A 13,800-nucleotide genomic window follows, 5' to 3' on the forward strand; every position below is an offset into this window, starting at 1 on the left:
CTGCGTTGCAGCAGCCCTCCCCTCGCTCCTCGAGTCAGTAGCCGAGCTGGCAGTTGAGTTCCCTAGGCTTATGGTTCTGGGGGACTTCAATTTGCCTTCGCTCGGTGAACACTCTGATGGAGCGCAGGAGTTCATGGCTTCCATGACAGCCATGGGCTTGACCCAAGTAATTCGAGGCCCAACCCACTCAGCGGGTCACACGCTCGACCTCGTATTCCTCTCGGAGCAGTGGAGTTATGATCTTGGTCTGAGGGGAAATGAGATCATTCCCCTGTCGTGGTCAGACCACTGCCTACTGAGGCTAGACTTCCGGAGGCCAAACCCCCACCGTAGGGAGGAGGAACCGACCAGGTGGTTCCGCCCCAGGCGACTTATGGACCCAGTAAGGTTCCAGACGGAGCTTGGGGTTATTCCAGATGCTCTCGCCCACAGTTCGGCGGAGACTCTTGCTGCTGCCTGGCACTCGGCAGCATCAGAGTCTCTAAACCGGATTGCGCCACTACGGCCCCTCCGGGTCAGCGGCCCACGGAGGCCTCCTTGGTTCACCGAGGAGCTCCGTGAGATAAAGCGCCGGAGGAGACGCCTAGAGCACCTGTGGAGGTCTGATAGGTCCGAGTCGAGCCGGGCACTGTTGACAGCTTGCACCAAGGAGTATATTCGGGCTCTAAGAACAGCCAAAAGATCACACATTGCCTCCTTGGTAGCGTCCGCCGAGTCCCGCCCAGCCGCCCTGTTTAGGATAACCCGCTCCCTCCTGAATAGGAGGGAGACGGAGAACCCCTTACAGGGTAAGGCTGAGGAGTATGTACAGTTCTTGGCGGACAAAGTTGCTCGGTTTCGATCGGACCTGGACTCCACTCTTGCAGATCCAGCCGAGACACAAGGGAATGATCTGGCAGACCATCTCTGGGTTGAGTTTCAGGATGTTGCATCCGGGGATGTGGACAAGGCTATGCGAGCTGTGAGCGCCTCCACCTGTATTCTGGACCCGTGTCCCTCCTGGCTGGTTGCCAACAGCAGTGACGTGACACGAGGCTGGATCCAGGCGGTTGTTACCACCTCTCTTCGGGAGGGGCATCTCCCCACTGCGCTGAAGGCGGCGGTGGTGAGACCCCTCCTGAAGAAACCGTCCTTGGATCCAGCAATTCTTAACAACTACCGTCCAGTCTCCAACCTCCCCTTTGTGGGGAAGGTTGTTGAGAAGGTGGTGGCCTTTCAGCTTCAGCGTACCTTGGAGGAAGCTAACTATCTTGACCCCTTCCAGTCTGGCTTCAGGCCCGGTTACAGCACAGAAACCGCTTTGGTCGCATTGACCGATGATCTCTGGAGAGCCAGAGATGGAGGCCATGCGTCCATCCTGGTTCTCCTTGACCTCTCAGCGGCTTTCGATACCATCGACCATGGTATCCTTCTGCGACGACTGCGGGAGGTGGGGGTGGGCGGCACTGTTTTGCAGTGGTTCTCCTACCTCTCGGACAGGTCGCAGTCGGTGTTGGTGGGGGGGCAGAGATCGTCCCCAAGGCCCCTTACTTGTGGGGTGCCGCAGGGTTCGGTCTTATCCCCCCTACTATTTAACATATACATGAAACCGCTGGGCGAGATCATTCGGAGGCACGGGATAAAATACCACCAATATGCGGATGATACGCAGTTGTATCTGTCCGCCCCGTGCCAACTCAATGAAGCGGTGGAAGTGATGAACCGAGGCCTTGAGGCTGTCAAAGACTGGATGAGAGCTAACAAACTGGTGCTCAACCCGGAAAAGACCGAGTGGCTGTTGTGTTTTCCTCCCAATAATTTGGCTAATGTTCCATCAATCAGGCTGGGGGGACAAAATTTATACCCCTCAGACAGGGTCCGCAACTTGGGAGTCCTCCTGGACCCACAGCTGAGTTTCGACCATCATTTGTCAGCTGTGACCAGGGGGGCATTTGCTCAGGTTCGCCTGATGCGCCAGTTGGGGCCCTACCTGAACCGGGAGGCCCTCACAACAGTCACTCGAGCCCTTGTGATCTCTAGGCTGGAATACTGCAACGTGCTCTACATGGGGCTGCCCTTGAAGAGCATCCGGCGACTTCAGCTAGTCCAGAATGCGGCCGCGCGAGTGATCGTGGGCGCACCACGGTTCGCCCACATAACACCGATCCTCCGTGAGCTGCGCTGGCTACCTGTTGGTCTCCGGGTGCACTTCAAGGTCCTACTTACCACTCACAAAGCGCTCCATGGTAGTGGATCTGGCTATTTGAGAGACCGCCTTCTGCCAATTACCTCCCTGCGTCCCATCAGATCGCACAGGGTAGGCCTCCTCCGAATTCCATCCGCCAGTCAGTGCCGACTGGCGACTACGCGGAGGAGAGCCTTCTCAGTTGTAGCTCCGACGCTATGGAACAATCTCCCCGTGGAGATCCGCACCCTCACCACCGCCCAGGCCTTCCGCACGGCCCTTAAGATCTGGCTATCCCGTCAGGCCTGGGGATAAAAATCTTAGTTCGTCCCCTCCCGAATGATGAATGAATGTTGTGCTCTATTTTTTAATATTATGTATTGTCTTATGCTTTTTGTCTTTATACCCCCTTTCCCGTGTTTTTGTAAGCCGCCCTGAGTCCCCTCAGGGAAAAGGGCGGCCTATAAATTATAATAAATCTACAAATCTACAATCTTTGTTATTCCTGAATGCCGCTATTAACCATTTAGAGTTTGAAATATATGCCATGACAAAGCCAAAGAAGCACTGTTGTCTTAGGACTATGTTATGTCTTTTAAAGTGTTAGGCGATTTCAGTTTTGATGTATATTAGGAAGGTGTTTGCTGAATACAAGAATAAGGACGTTAAGTTCATGAAGAATTTATTTATTTATTTAGAAAATTTATATTGCCACCTATTCACACATGGCAACATAAAAGAAATAAAAACAAAAAACAAAAAATAATAAAATAATAAATTTAAATTATTGTATTTAACAAAGTGTGAGATGTAAAGTTAAAAGAAGTTAACCTGGAAAACATGATAACTTGTGATTATAATTACATAAATTTAAAGAAAATCCAAACACTGCCTTTTTTTTTTTTAAGAGATCAGCCCATTATTATTTTTTTACTTTTTCTTTTTAAATTCAAAACAAAAATGCCAGCTATCTAGGTTTTATTAGGCAAGATGGGCAGAATATAAGACAAAAAAGAAAGGAAGATTTTTTAAAAAAATGTTTCATACCTGCAGCATGCACGTTAGACCCTGAGATAGTAAAGTGATGCTAAACAAAATAATTAAAGCGTTATGCCAGGTGAATTTAGCGAGGGAAGTTGAATAACTACTTAGGATTACTGCATTGAAACAAATCGTTCTGTAGCTGAATGAAGCAACTGTATATACCCAGGAAAAGGGGAAAAAAGGCAGAGGCTCTGGAGACAAGTCATTATAGCATGGAGAACTATATTTCTTTATGATCCACCCACATTTGTGGAGGAGTTACAATGGATTCCTTTTCTTGTAATATAGTTGCAGGAATGAATTGTATGGACACTATGCTACATCTACAACAAACACACAAACAATAATGCAGGATAGAAAGGCAATGGCTTAAATGTTGAAAAGTTTCTTTGGAACAGAAACCAGAGTATACAAAACATTTGAGCTCATCTGTCTGGAACCCACACTGCTATGGGACATTAACACAATTGAGCGAGTCCAGAGATATTTCAGATTTTCCGCTCTTCTGCTCGCAACAGAATACCTTATGCCATCAGAGTTGAAATTTGGGGCTTAGACAATTTAGAACTATGCCACCTAAGCATAGTACATAAACTTATCTGCTACAATGTCCTACCTGCCAGTGACTACTTCAGCTTCAACCACAACAATACAGAGCTCGCAATAGATACAAACTTAAGGTAAACCGCTCCAAACTCGGACTGCAGAAAATACGACTTCAGTAACAGAGTGGTCAATGTCTGGAATGCACTACTGTGGTTTCTTCGCCAACCTCCCCTCCCCAAACTTTAACCTTAAACTGTCTATTGTCTCCCTCACCCCATTCCTAAGAGGTCTGTAAGGGGCGTGCATAAACGCACCAACGTGCCTACCGTCCCTGTCCTAATGTTTCTTTTTATTCGCATCCATTTCATGTATCCAAAATCATGTTTATACTTATATATGTTATCTAATACATGCCTGGCGAAATAAATAAAATAAAAGAAGCCCATGCAAGGAGCGCACTATCCATCCTACGGTAGGAGCTTTCGCGCTTTGGAGTTCCCAGTCGCCCTTTGCTGCAGATTTCTTTAGCCCCTCGCCTGCTTTGACCCCCCAAAGACGGGCTCCACTGAAAAAATACTCAAGGGCAGATGCTTAACGTAACCACTGCGGTTGGAACCGGAGCGGCAGGCTTTGGTCCGCCAACCGGAGGCCGGACTCGCCGAAGATAGCCGGCAACCTGGGGGGAAGAAACCCGGCCTGCTCTGCTTGTCAGAGGCGGAGCCTGGCTACGGAAGTGAAGAGCAACCCGGAAACGTTGCAGCGGCCCAGGCTCAGCTTTTGTGGCTGGGGGTTGTTGGCACCGTCGTCGCTCGGGCCCTCCTTGGTAGCTCTGGGGCAACGGCCCGTCGCTTCTGAGGAGAAGCCAGCCTGTCGCCGTCATGCACGACGCCTTCGAGCCAGTGACGATCCTGGAAAAACTGCCGCTGCAGATCGACTGCTTGGCGGCTTGGGGTGAGTGCAGGGCGCCCCTCCGGGATTCGGCACCCGCTTGTCCCTCCTCACATTTCAGTGACGTCGTGTGTCGAGAGTCACAACCACAAAGTCTTGTTGTGCAAGGATCCGTTTTCTACTCCCTCCCTCCCACCAAGTGTTGTTATGTTGAGCGAACTAATCTAACATTGGGGTCCCAGCAAGGGCGAAATCTTGCCAGTTTCCCCGCGCGTTGATAGATGATGCTGGAACAACTTGAGCGCTTTGCGTGTTGTGATTTTTAAAACGTGACTCTCACGTGAGTCATGAGAAAGAAAAGCATTGCCTGCCTTTTCCCCAGGCAGAGTCGATGCGGGTCTAGAAAGGGAGAACTAGATTCAAAGGCAAACTTCTCTGGGAGAGAAGTGTCCCATGTTGCCTTATTGGGGTGCCTGGAGAAAAGCCAACATTCACATTTAATAAATGAACACCAATGCCAAATTACTTTGTGTTTTCTGATTTAACTGCATTTATTTTAATAAAGTCTGATGAGGAATGTGACTTCTAGCTTGTATTTTCTTCCTCTCTGGGAATAGTGAAATGTCCAGACATTTCAAATTTCAAATATTGTACTGTATAACACTCTCGGATGCTTTCCAATACTTAACCCCCCCCCTTCAAATGTTTGATTATTAAAAAACCCACAGTAAAGTTCATTTATAGAGCCATGCAGAGGTATGTCATACTTAGTTATCACCAGGCAATTAGACCTGGTGATATGGATAGTATTGCCCTGTAAATTTGGCCTTAGAAAATATATGTTAACTGAACATTATTTTTATTGAAATATTTTTAAAACTATGAATTTCTTAGGAAAAAATAGAATATTGCTGGTGCAAATTAAGTGTTTTCTCATTTGTAGAAGAATGGCTCCTAGTTGGGACTAAACAAGGACATCTTTTACTTTACAGAATTCGAAAAGAAACTGGTAAGTTTGTAATGATTTACCACCCTTTGCATGTTAACAAATAATAACAACTGTGGATAGTTGAGAACTGTCTGTTACTTCATTGTATTTTACGGCAGATTCATACAAGATAGGCCCTTTACCTAGTTAAGACAGAATATCTGCCAAGAATTAGAAACTTTTTTTAGCCTTATGCCAACTTTATTTATTGTGCAAATTTATATATATATATATATATATATATATATATAATTATTTATTTATTTATTTATTTATATTTGTTTTAGGTTTAGTTTGTGTTACATAAACAAATTGTGGTTTATGCTGTTGTACTATGTGTGAACCCTTCCAGTTAAAGCTTATTTGAGAAATAAACTTAATATTATTAATAATCTAATAGCTGTGTATACAACTTATATGATAGAGTTTATTGCCTCACCTGAAATATCCTATATTCCTTATATCATGTTTAATTCCATGCAAAATTTCATTATATTTTAGAATTAGACATAACATGTTTTAAAAAGTCAGTCAGATTCATACTTGCTTCCTTTGACTTTAAAATAGTCTGTAAAATATGAATTAGAACAGAAATTAGGATCGAATAGTATGAATTACAACTGTAAAAAAAGGATTCTCTCCCTTAAATCAACAATTTATTAGGGCTAGTTGAATTAGATCTTCAATGTATGATCATGGCTGATTTGAATCAGTCCTGTCCCATATAAATCTCAGAAACTTGGGAATCTCCTCATCATAGTAATATTTTTATCACAGAGATGGTAAATAAAAAGTAACATTTAAAGTCAGACAGCCTGAAAAGGCTGCAAAACCATTTTTCAATTTCTGCGACTTCCTGAATTCAAAGAAAAAGAGATTGTCTTGAAATGAAAATTAATAGTGGAAGCTTTCTAGTAGTTAGATAATCAATTGTGATTTTCTGATAATGTGCTGTACTATTTTTTTCCAGTCTTCAAATGAAGTTGTGAGACTTGCATCTCCTTTAATCTAAGTTCAGAAGTTTATATGGCATTATTCCTTAATTGATAAATGCAAGTTGAATAAATAGCTAGTTTAAAATATGTCTTTTCTAAATCCATATATTGTTTGATAGGCTGCAACAGGTTTGAAGTCACATTAGAAAAATCAAACAAGAACTTCTCCAAGAAGATACAGCAGGTAGGTGTGGCAAATTCAGATTCAGCTAAGATTGTTAATTTCTGTGAAACTTAGGCTTCATTGGCTGATGTGATTGGAAATGGCTGTACAATTGACTTTGGCTTCTATAATATTTTAATTATTTTCATATTTGATATATGTGAGTGTTATGGGTGATATGTGTTTGTGATTGCTGTCCCATAAGAAATATGCTTATTTCTTTTATGATATAAAAACCCCTGTTAAATAACAAATAATTTGCTTGGGGAGAAGTCAGACTAGATGGGATTTATTGACCACCTAAATTATAAATTACACGTAGTTCTCAACTTAAGACCATAATTGAATCTAAAATTTATGTTGCTGAGTGAGACATTTGCTAAGTGAGCTTTGTTCCATGTTACAACCTTTCTTGCCACATTGTTAAGTGAATCATTGCGGTTGGTATGCTAAGTGAATCTGGCTTCCCCATTGACTTTGCTTGTCAGAAAGTTCCAAAAGGGGATCACATGGCCCCGGGACATTGCAGCTGTCATAAATACTGTATGAACTAGTTGCTAAGCATCCGAATTTTGATCACATAACCAAGGAAATGTTGCAATGATTGTAAGTGTGAAAAACTGTCATAAGTCACTTTTGTCAATGCCATTGTAACTTTGAATGGTCACTAAATGAACTGTTGTAAGTCAAGGACTATCTGTAGTTTATTTCATTAGATATTCCATAATTTTCACTGAAGGGTTACTTTGTTAGAGATGGGAATCCACTTATAAATCAGTTATATTTTACAGTCCTTTGAAGCAAGTTAACTTTGAACAAACTTACCTAAAGCTTATTTACATGATTTTTAATTTTATTTTTAATAGATCCACGTTGTATCCCAGTTCAAAATTTTGGTCAGTTTATTAGGTAAGTGAAATAATTGTTCAGATTCATTTTGTTTTGAAACAAGGTACGACAGTCATTATAAGACTATGGAATTTCTTTTAAGAGTTAAATCTTGAATTCTGAGTTGGAAATGCGTGAATTTGTTCTGTTAACCTGAATTTCAGTGTTTTGCTTTACTTCTGATCTTTAATTTTTTAAAGGCCACGTTAATTTTTAAAAGCACTTTACATTTTGCTACCTTCTTTAAGCATTATTTAACTTCATAGTTTTTTACATTGTCCATCACTTTTAGTATGGAGATTCTTTGAGACTCAGAATCATTGTAGAATCAAAAACTGGGAGATATTTGTATTTCAAAATAAAATAATGTTTGAGGCATTATTCATTATGAGAAAGTTTTAGAGATTTGGATAGCAGCATGTGTATATCTTAATTTAAGCAGTAATTTGTGTTTTTGTCCCAAACAGAAAATAACATTTATGTTCATGATCTGTTGACCTTTCAACAGATCACAACAGTTTCCAAGGCAAAAGGTGCAACTCTCTTCACTTGTGATCTAAAGGTATGTAATGAAAAGAGGCTTGCCTACTTGAACGTTTGGCATGTTAGTTTAAAATGCAAAAAATCAATTAATTAATGTCCAGGAAGTAGGTGAATGGGAGAGATGCTGATCATTCACTACTTCTGAAAATCACATTTAGAGATGATTTTTAAAATACAGATAGTCTTCACTTATTGACTGCAATTGGAACCCGTTCTGTTGGATCTACTGTGAAATGAATTTTATTTCAGCCTGTTTTTAGGGAAGGAAAAAGATAATTAAGAAAAAAAAATGACAACAAGGCCTCCTCAGTGTTCATTTTTATTCTACTTTTGTTAGAAACAAATAAAAAACACAAGCTTGCATATAGCCAGACTTACATAGTACACTAATAAGGTTTGTTTGTGGCACAATTAAGGGAATGCACCCATAGTAATTTGCACGCCACTATTTACTGCTCAGCATATTGCAAAACAGCAATTGTGGTTTGCTGTACAATAAACCATATTTTAGAGAACAATGACATAACACTGTGAGCAGAGCTTAATATTGTGTTTTCCAGCTTTGATGCTTAGAGAAATATTTATTTTTACAGCACTCCGATACTGGAGAAGAGGTCCTTAGAATGTGTGTGGCAGTAAAAAAGAAGTTACAACTGTTTTATTGGAAGGACCGAAAATTCCATGAATTGCAGGTGCAGTATTTATTATTTTTATTCATCAAACTTAGGTACTGTTCATCTCATTCTCATCACCATTCTATCATTCATATTAAAATGCAATTTTTGGTTTGAAAGTGTCATTGATTTGAAAGTGGTGTTGATTTTATATTCAGAAAACATTTTCAAAAATAATTTGAGGGATTTTGTTCTTTAGCCCAATTTAACAGTTACCTAGCTTTTCTTTCAGAGCTTACTTGAAGTATAACATTAATTAACAAAGTACTAAGAAAAAGATAGAATTCTATAAAACTCAGGGAGATATATATTGATGATGTCTGTTGTTTTTTTTAATAAAAGAAATACCAGCTGTGCTTAAAACAGCTTTTAAAAAAAATTAAGCTCTCATGATCTGTTTTTTAATTTATACCCCTTAAACTAGAATGTAATGGAGAAAATTAAAGGTACATTGCTGGTGGTTGTCATCATGGTTTCTACAAGCCATATGGTCTACAAACGTATTAAACATACACTACTCAAGATATTTAAAAACATTGGATTTCCAGAAGAAGGAAACAGTTTTACGGAAAAAGTAGGATTTAGATGTCAAGGGCTGGGAAATTACCATTTAAATATCTCTCCTTACTAACATCCCCCGAATAAAGGAAAGGTGTTTTTTTTCCTGGGGAAGGCATAATGTTTAATATTTGGGCAATACTATTGAGAAGATATTCTAAAATCCCATTTGAGAAAGAGAGAAATTATTCAGCTTCTTTAATTGTACCTAATTAGACATTTTTTCTTCTTGATCTCCAGGGAGATTTCAGTGTGCCAGATGTACCTAAGTCGATGGCATGGTGTAAAGATTCAATCTGTGTTGGTTTCAAAAGGGATTATTATCTAATAAAGGTATTAGAATAATTAGACTAAGATGGAAAATACTGATTTTTCTGGATACTCTATGCAGGGGAAATGAATGGAGCATGAATTATGAATTCTCATTTCCTATACTGAATAAACTTACTATATATAGTGAGCCTTCTGAGAAAATAGGCACTTTATTGCACTATATATTTGCTATGTCATCAGTGGTAGAAGTTGACATCTCAGAAATCCCTAAACAATTTGGCTATCGTTTGATCTATGGAGTTGATGAAATAACCTTAGTGATAGGAATACTGGGGAATGGAACAGCTCTTTCTAATAATAATAAGGATTATTGTGGTAATGGCTTTTTAAATTGAATGACCAGCTTTTTTAATTCATTCACAGGTAGATGGGAAGGGATCGATTAAGGAACTATTTCCTACAGGAAAGCAGCTTGAGCCATTGGTAGTCCCATTGATAGATGGCAAAGTTGTTGTAGGCCAAGATGATCTAACTGTTGTGTTGAATGAAGAAGGAGTCTGTACACAGAAATGTGCCTTCAATTGGACAGATATCCCAACAGCCATGGGTAAGAACAAGTAAAATTAAAAATTCTTAGCTCTAAAGAAAAAATGTGTTACACACAAAAAATATAATACACCTTGATTTTTAAATTAATAATGACATTTGACAACATGAGATGATAGGTATCTTTCTGTTACGTTGATATAATGCCGGTTTATAGCTAGAAAGTATATTTCTATAAATCCAGGTTTGTGAGTCCAAAGCAGCTCTGTTTTCCCTACTACTTGAATAATTATTTTCTTTGCTCAGATTTTAATTTATTACTATATAAAAAAGAACAATTTGTATATTCTATAGCAGTAATGGCTAACCTTTTTGTTCCTGAGTGCATGCACCCCCGTGAGTGTTCTCCATGCATGTGTGAATGACCCCCCCCAATGCCACCACCCTCCACGCAGGCACATGTGACTCCCATGTGTGTGCCCCGCCCCCATACATGAGAGTGTCTCACACATGCGCCCCATGCTTGCATGGCAGAGATTAGGTGGCTGGTGGGAGGCGCTTGCATATGCACAGTGGAGCTGAGCTGAGGTTCACATGCAGAGGGCTGTGCGTTCCACCTGTGGCACATGTGCCATAGGTTCGCCATCACGGTTCTATAGTAATAAATTTTTGGCATGTATTCTTTAAACAACAGTGATCATATTACAAGTTTGTGAATATCAACCCAATGTGAAATATGAAAGTAACTCATGGATAAGGGTTCTTTCAGCTTTGATATCAGCTTTTTTTGTACATTTGAGGAATCTGGTAAATATAGAAAATAAGCACTTGTTGAATTAGTTTTTTCTTAAATTCATAGGAATTATATTTAATATTTTAAACACTTAATAATTCATTAATGTATGATATACTAGCATTTTATTCCAAAGTTTTTTTAAGATTAAAAAATAAATAATATTAATCGTTTAAAGAAGTTTGATTTAGATTTAGATGTAACTAAAATACATTTTGGTAATGGTAATTCAGGAGATTTATTTGAAGCCAATGCATCCAAACCAAACAAGTGTAGGTGATGTTTAATTGACTATATGCGATCTCATATTTTATACAGCTTAAATTCATCTTGAAAATAAATAAATTAGCTCAAGTACTGTTTTTGTGATAAGCTGATTTGAAGTATTAATGTTATTCATGGCTTCCAAAAAAGAAAGGTTTAACACCTCTTTTAAAATCGGTATTTTCCTAGGGTAAATGTTAGTTTTGTGAACAATAAAGGTGGAATTTTATCTGTGACTTCACATCTTCTAAAGTTTCCTTATGGACTTTAATATTGCATAAAACTGTGTTTAAAAGTAGAGACAAGCTACTTCAGGAAGGTTGCATAATACATTTTTTTGTTAGTGGACTGCTGAGTGTGAGTTCTATGGAACTTCATAATGGTTGACAGATGATATTCTATTTACCATAGCTCTTATGCAAAGAATGCTAAGTCAATACCACATATTAATCCAGTTGATAAAAAAATTGAGAAAAGACCATGCTTTTGTAAAACTTTTTTCAAGCATTTCTAATGTAACCACTGTTTCCTCTAAGGTGTGCGGCTGCGTGGCCGCGCGGCCGCGCACATGGCAAGAAAACCCAACGCAGCAGTTTCTAACTGCCGCGCAGTGATTTCTGTCAAAGCAAACATGGGGATGTCCTTTGCAGGCGGCTAGAACTAGCCGCCAGCAAAGGACCTCCCCAGACTTGTTTTGATGAGCACGGAGCGACTGACGGTAGTTTGTGCCAGCCACGGCCGCTCAAACTAGTGTCAGTCGCCCCCGTGTTCAGCAAAGCAAGCCCGGAGAGGTCCTTTGTGGGCGGCCAATCTTAGCCGCTTGCGCCCGGCGCTGTGGCTGAAATAAACCCCCAAAGCCCCTGCCGCCACCGGAATATCTGCTGCCGCCTCCTCCTCCAACAGCACTGCCGGATTTGCCGCCCATTGCCGCGGCTGAGATGAAGCCACCAAAGCTCCTGTCAGCACCCCCGCCCGTGGCAGTGGTGCCTCCCCCTCCACGCAGAGCACCTGATCTGGGCCCTGCCTTATCCCTCCCCCCTCCTCCTCTGCAGTGCTTTTGAGGAGCAATGAAGCCGCGGGAGCCAGTAGGAAGGCGGCGGAGGGGGCAGGAGCAGGAAAAAAAGGCCTCATGTCTTCTCAAAAGCACGGCAGATGATGAGGCGGCGGCAGGGGTAAATGCGGTGCCCAGCTCAGGTGCTCCGAGTGGAGGGGGTGCCAGTGGGAGCTTTGGCGGCTTCACCTCAGCCGCAGCGCCGGGCAGCAAATGTGGTGGTGCTGTTGGAGGAGGCAGAGGTGAAAAAACCGAAGATGGAGCAGATCCACATAGATGACGTCGCCGCAACATGACTGGAGGAGGAATTCTGGGAGTTGAAGTCCACAAGTCTTAAAGCTGTCAGGTTTGAAGACCCCTGAGGTTTTTTTTCTAAAGAGTTAGGGGTGCAAGGATCTTGTAACAACAGCTTTAAGATTTGCGTGCTTCAAATGCCAGACTTTCTGAGCCAACATTTTGGTTGCTAAGCAGGAGTGTTGTTAAGTGACACTGATATTATATAACACTTTTAATTAAGCGAGTACCTTGAATAAACATAACTTTGAGTTTCAAATAATACTGATTTCGTTGTTGTCTTAGGTGACATCTGTGAAAAAAATTCAGGTGCTCAGGCATGAAAATATGCCGCTCAAACACTATACTTTTCTGCTCACACTGAAAAGGGAACATTGAATGTAACACGTCCAAAGATTTCTCTATATCCTATTAATCCACTGATTAATTTCCAGGTTTCAGAATGTATAGGCAAAGATACCAGTTAGTAAACTAACAATATCAGCTGTTTGACAACCTATTATAAATCAGATTGCAGTCTGAATAATTAAAGATTTTGTCATTTTTTGTGTGATGGTGAATAAATTTGATTAGGATTGGAGGGACTCAGATTTTAGTTTATCTTTGGCCATGGATACTCATGGGGTGACTATGGACCAGTCACTCCTTTTGTCCCATTCTATTTCACAGGGTTGTTATAGGAAAAGAGTAGGATGAATGAAGGAAATGGCTAAGTTAAGTTCTTGGAGGAAAGACGGTATTAAATAAATATTGTACTTGTATACCAGAAACCCAGTGACATTACCAGTCTTTGAGTCCAATAAATGCAATGGTTTGAGATGAGGTTATGCTGTTATCATAAAGGACAGTAGTGTTAGAAGAGAAATGATTAAAAAGACAAGGGGGATGAAGAAAGTAATAAAAAAATTGGAAAGTTGTTTAAGTCTGTATGCTGTTGCTGATTGATTTGTTTCCATAATAGAACATCAGACTCCATACGTGGTTGCAGTATTGCCAAGATATGTAGAGATTCGTACGTTTGAGCCCCGTCTCCTGGTTCAGAGTATTGAACTACATAAGCCACGCTTCATTACTTCTGGAGGGTAGGAAAGCTTTAATTGCCTACTTTTCTCCTATTTTGTATATAAA

At 40.8% G+C, this 13,800-nt stretch overlaps 1 protein-coding gene across 2 annotated transcripts in view; it reads left to right on the top strand.

Moving 5' to 3' along the window:
* Nucleotides 1–4,505: 4,505 nt before the first annotated feature.
* VPS39 (VPS39 subunit of HOPS complex) overlaps nt 4,506–13,800 on the top strand; it is a 31,728-nt gene continuing 22,433 nt past the window's right edge. Inside the window, exons 1-9 of one of the 2 annotated variants that reach the window (XM_014065001.2) lie at nt 4,506–4,705; nt 5,586–5,651; nt 6,745–6,809; nt 7,655–7,697; nt 8,144–8,238; nt 8,813–8,911; nt 9,692–9,784; nt 10,148–10,331; nt 13,634–13,754. In XM_014065001.2, coding sequence (XP_013920476.1) covers nt 4,633–4,705; nt 5,586–5,651; nt 6,745–6,809; nt 7,655–7,697; nt 8,144–8,238; nt 8,813–8,911; nt 9,692–9,784; nt 10,148–10,331; nt 13,634–13,754 — 839 coding nt within the window. In that variant the 5' untranslated portion in view covers nt 4,506–4,632. The remainder of the gene's footprint in view (nt 4,706–5,585; nt 5,652–6,744; nt 6,810–7,654; nt 7,698–8,143; nt 8,239–8,812; nt 8,912–9,691; nt 9,785–10,147; nt 10,332–13,633; nt 13,755–13,800) is intronic. The other variant, XM_014065000.2, reaches the window with a different exon arrangement.

This window comes from Thamnophis sirtalis, unplaced genomic scaffold (genome assembly GCF_051295495.1).
Source record: "Thamnophis sirtalis isolate CommonGarterSnake01/CBP01778 unplaced genomic scaffold, rThaSir2_p1.2 scaffold_1, whole genome shotgun sequence".
NCBI lineage: Eukaryota > Metazoa > Chordata > Lepidosauria > Squamata > Natricidae > Thamnophis > Thamnophis sirtalis.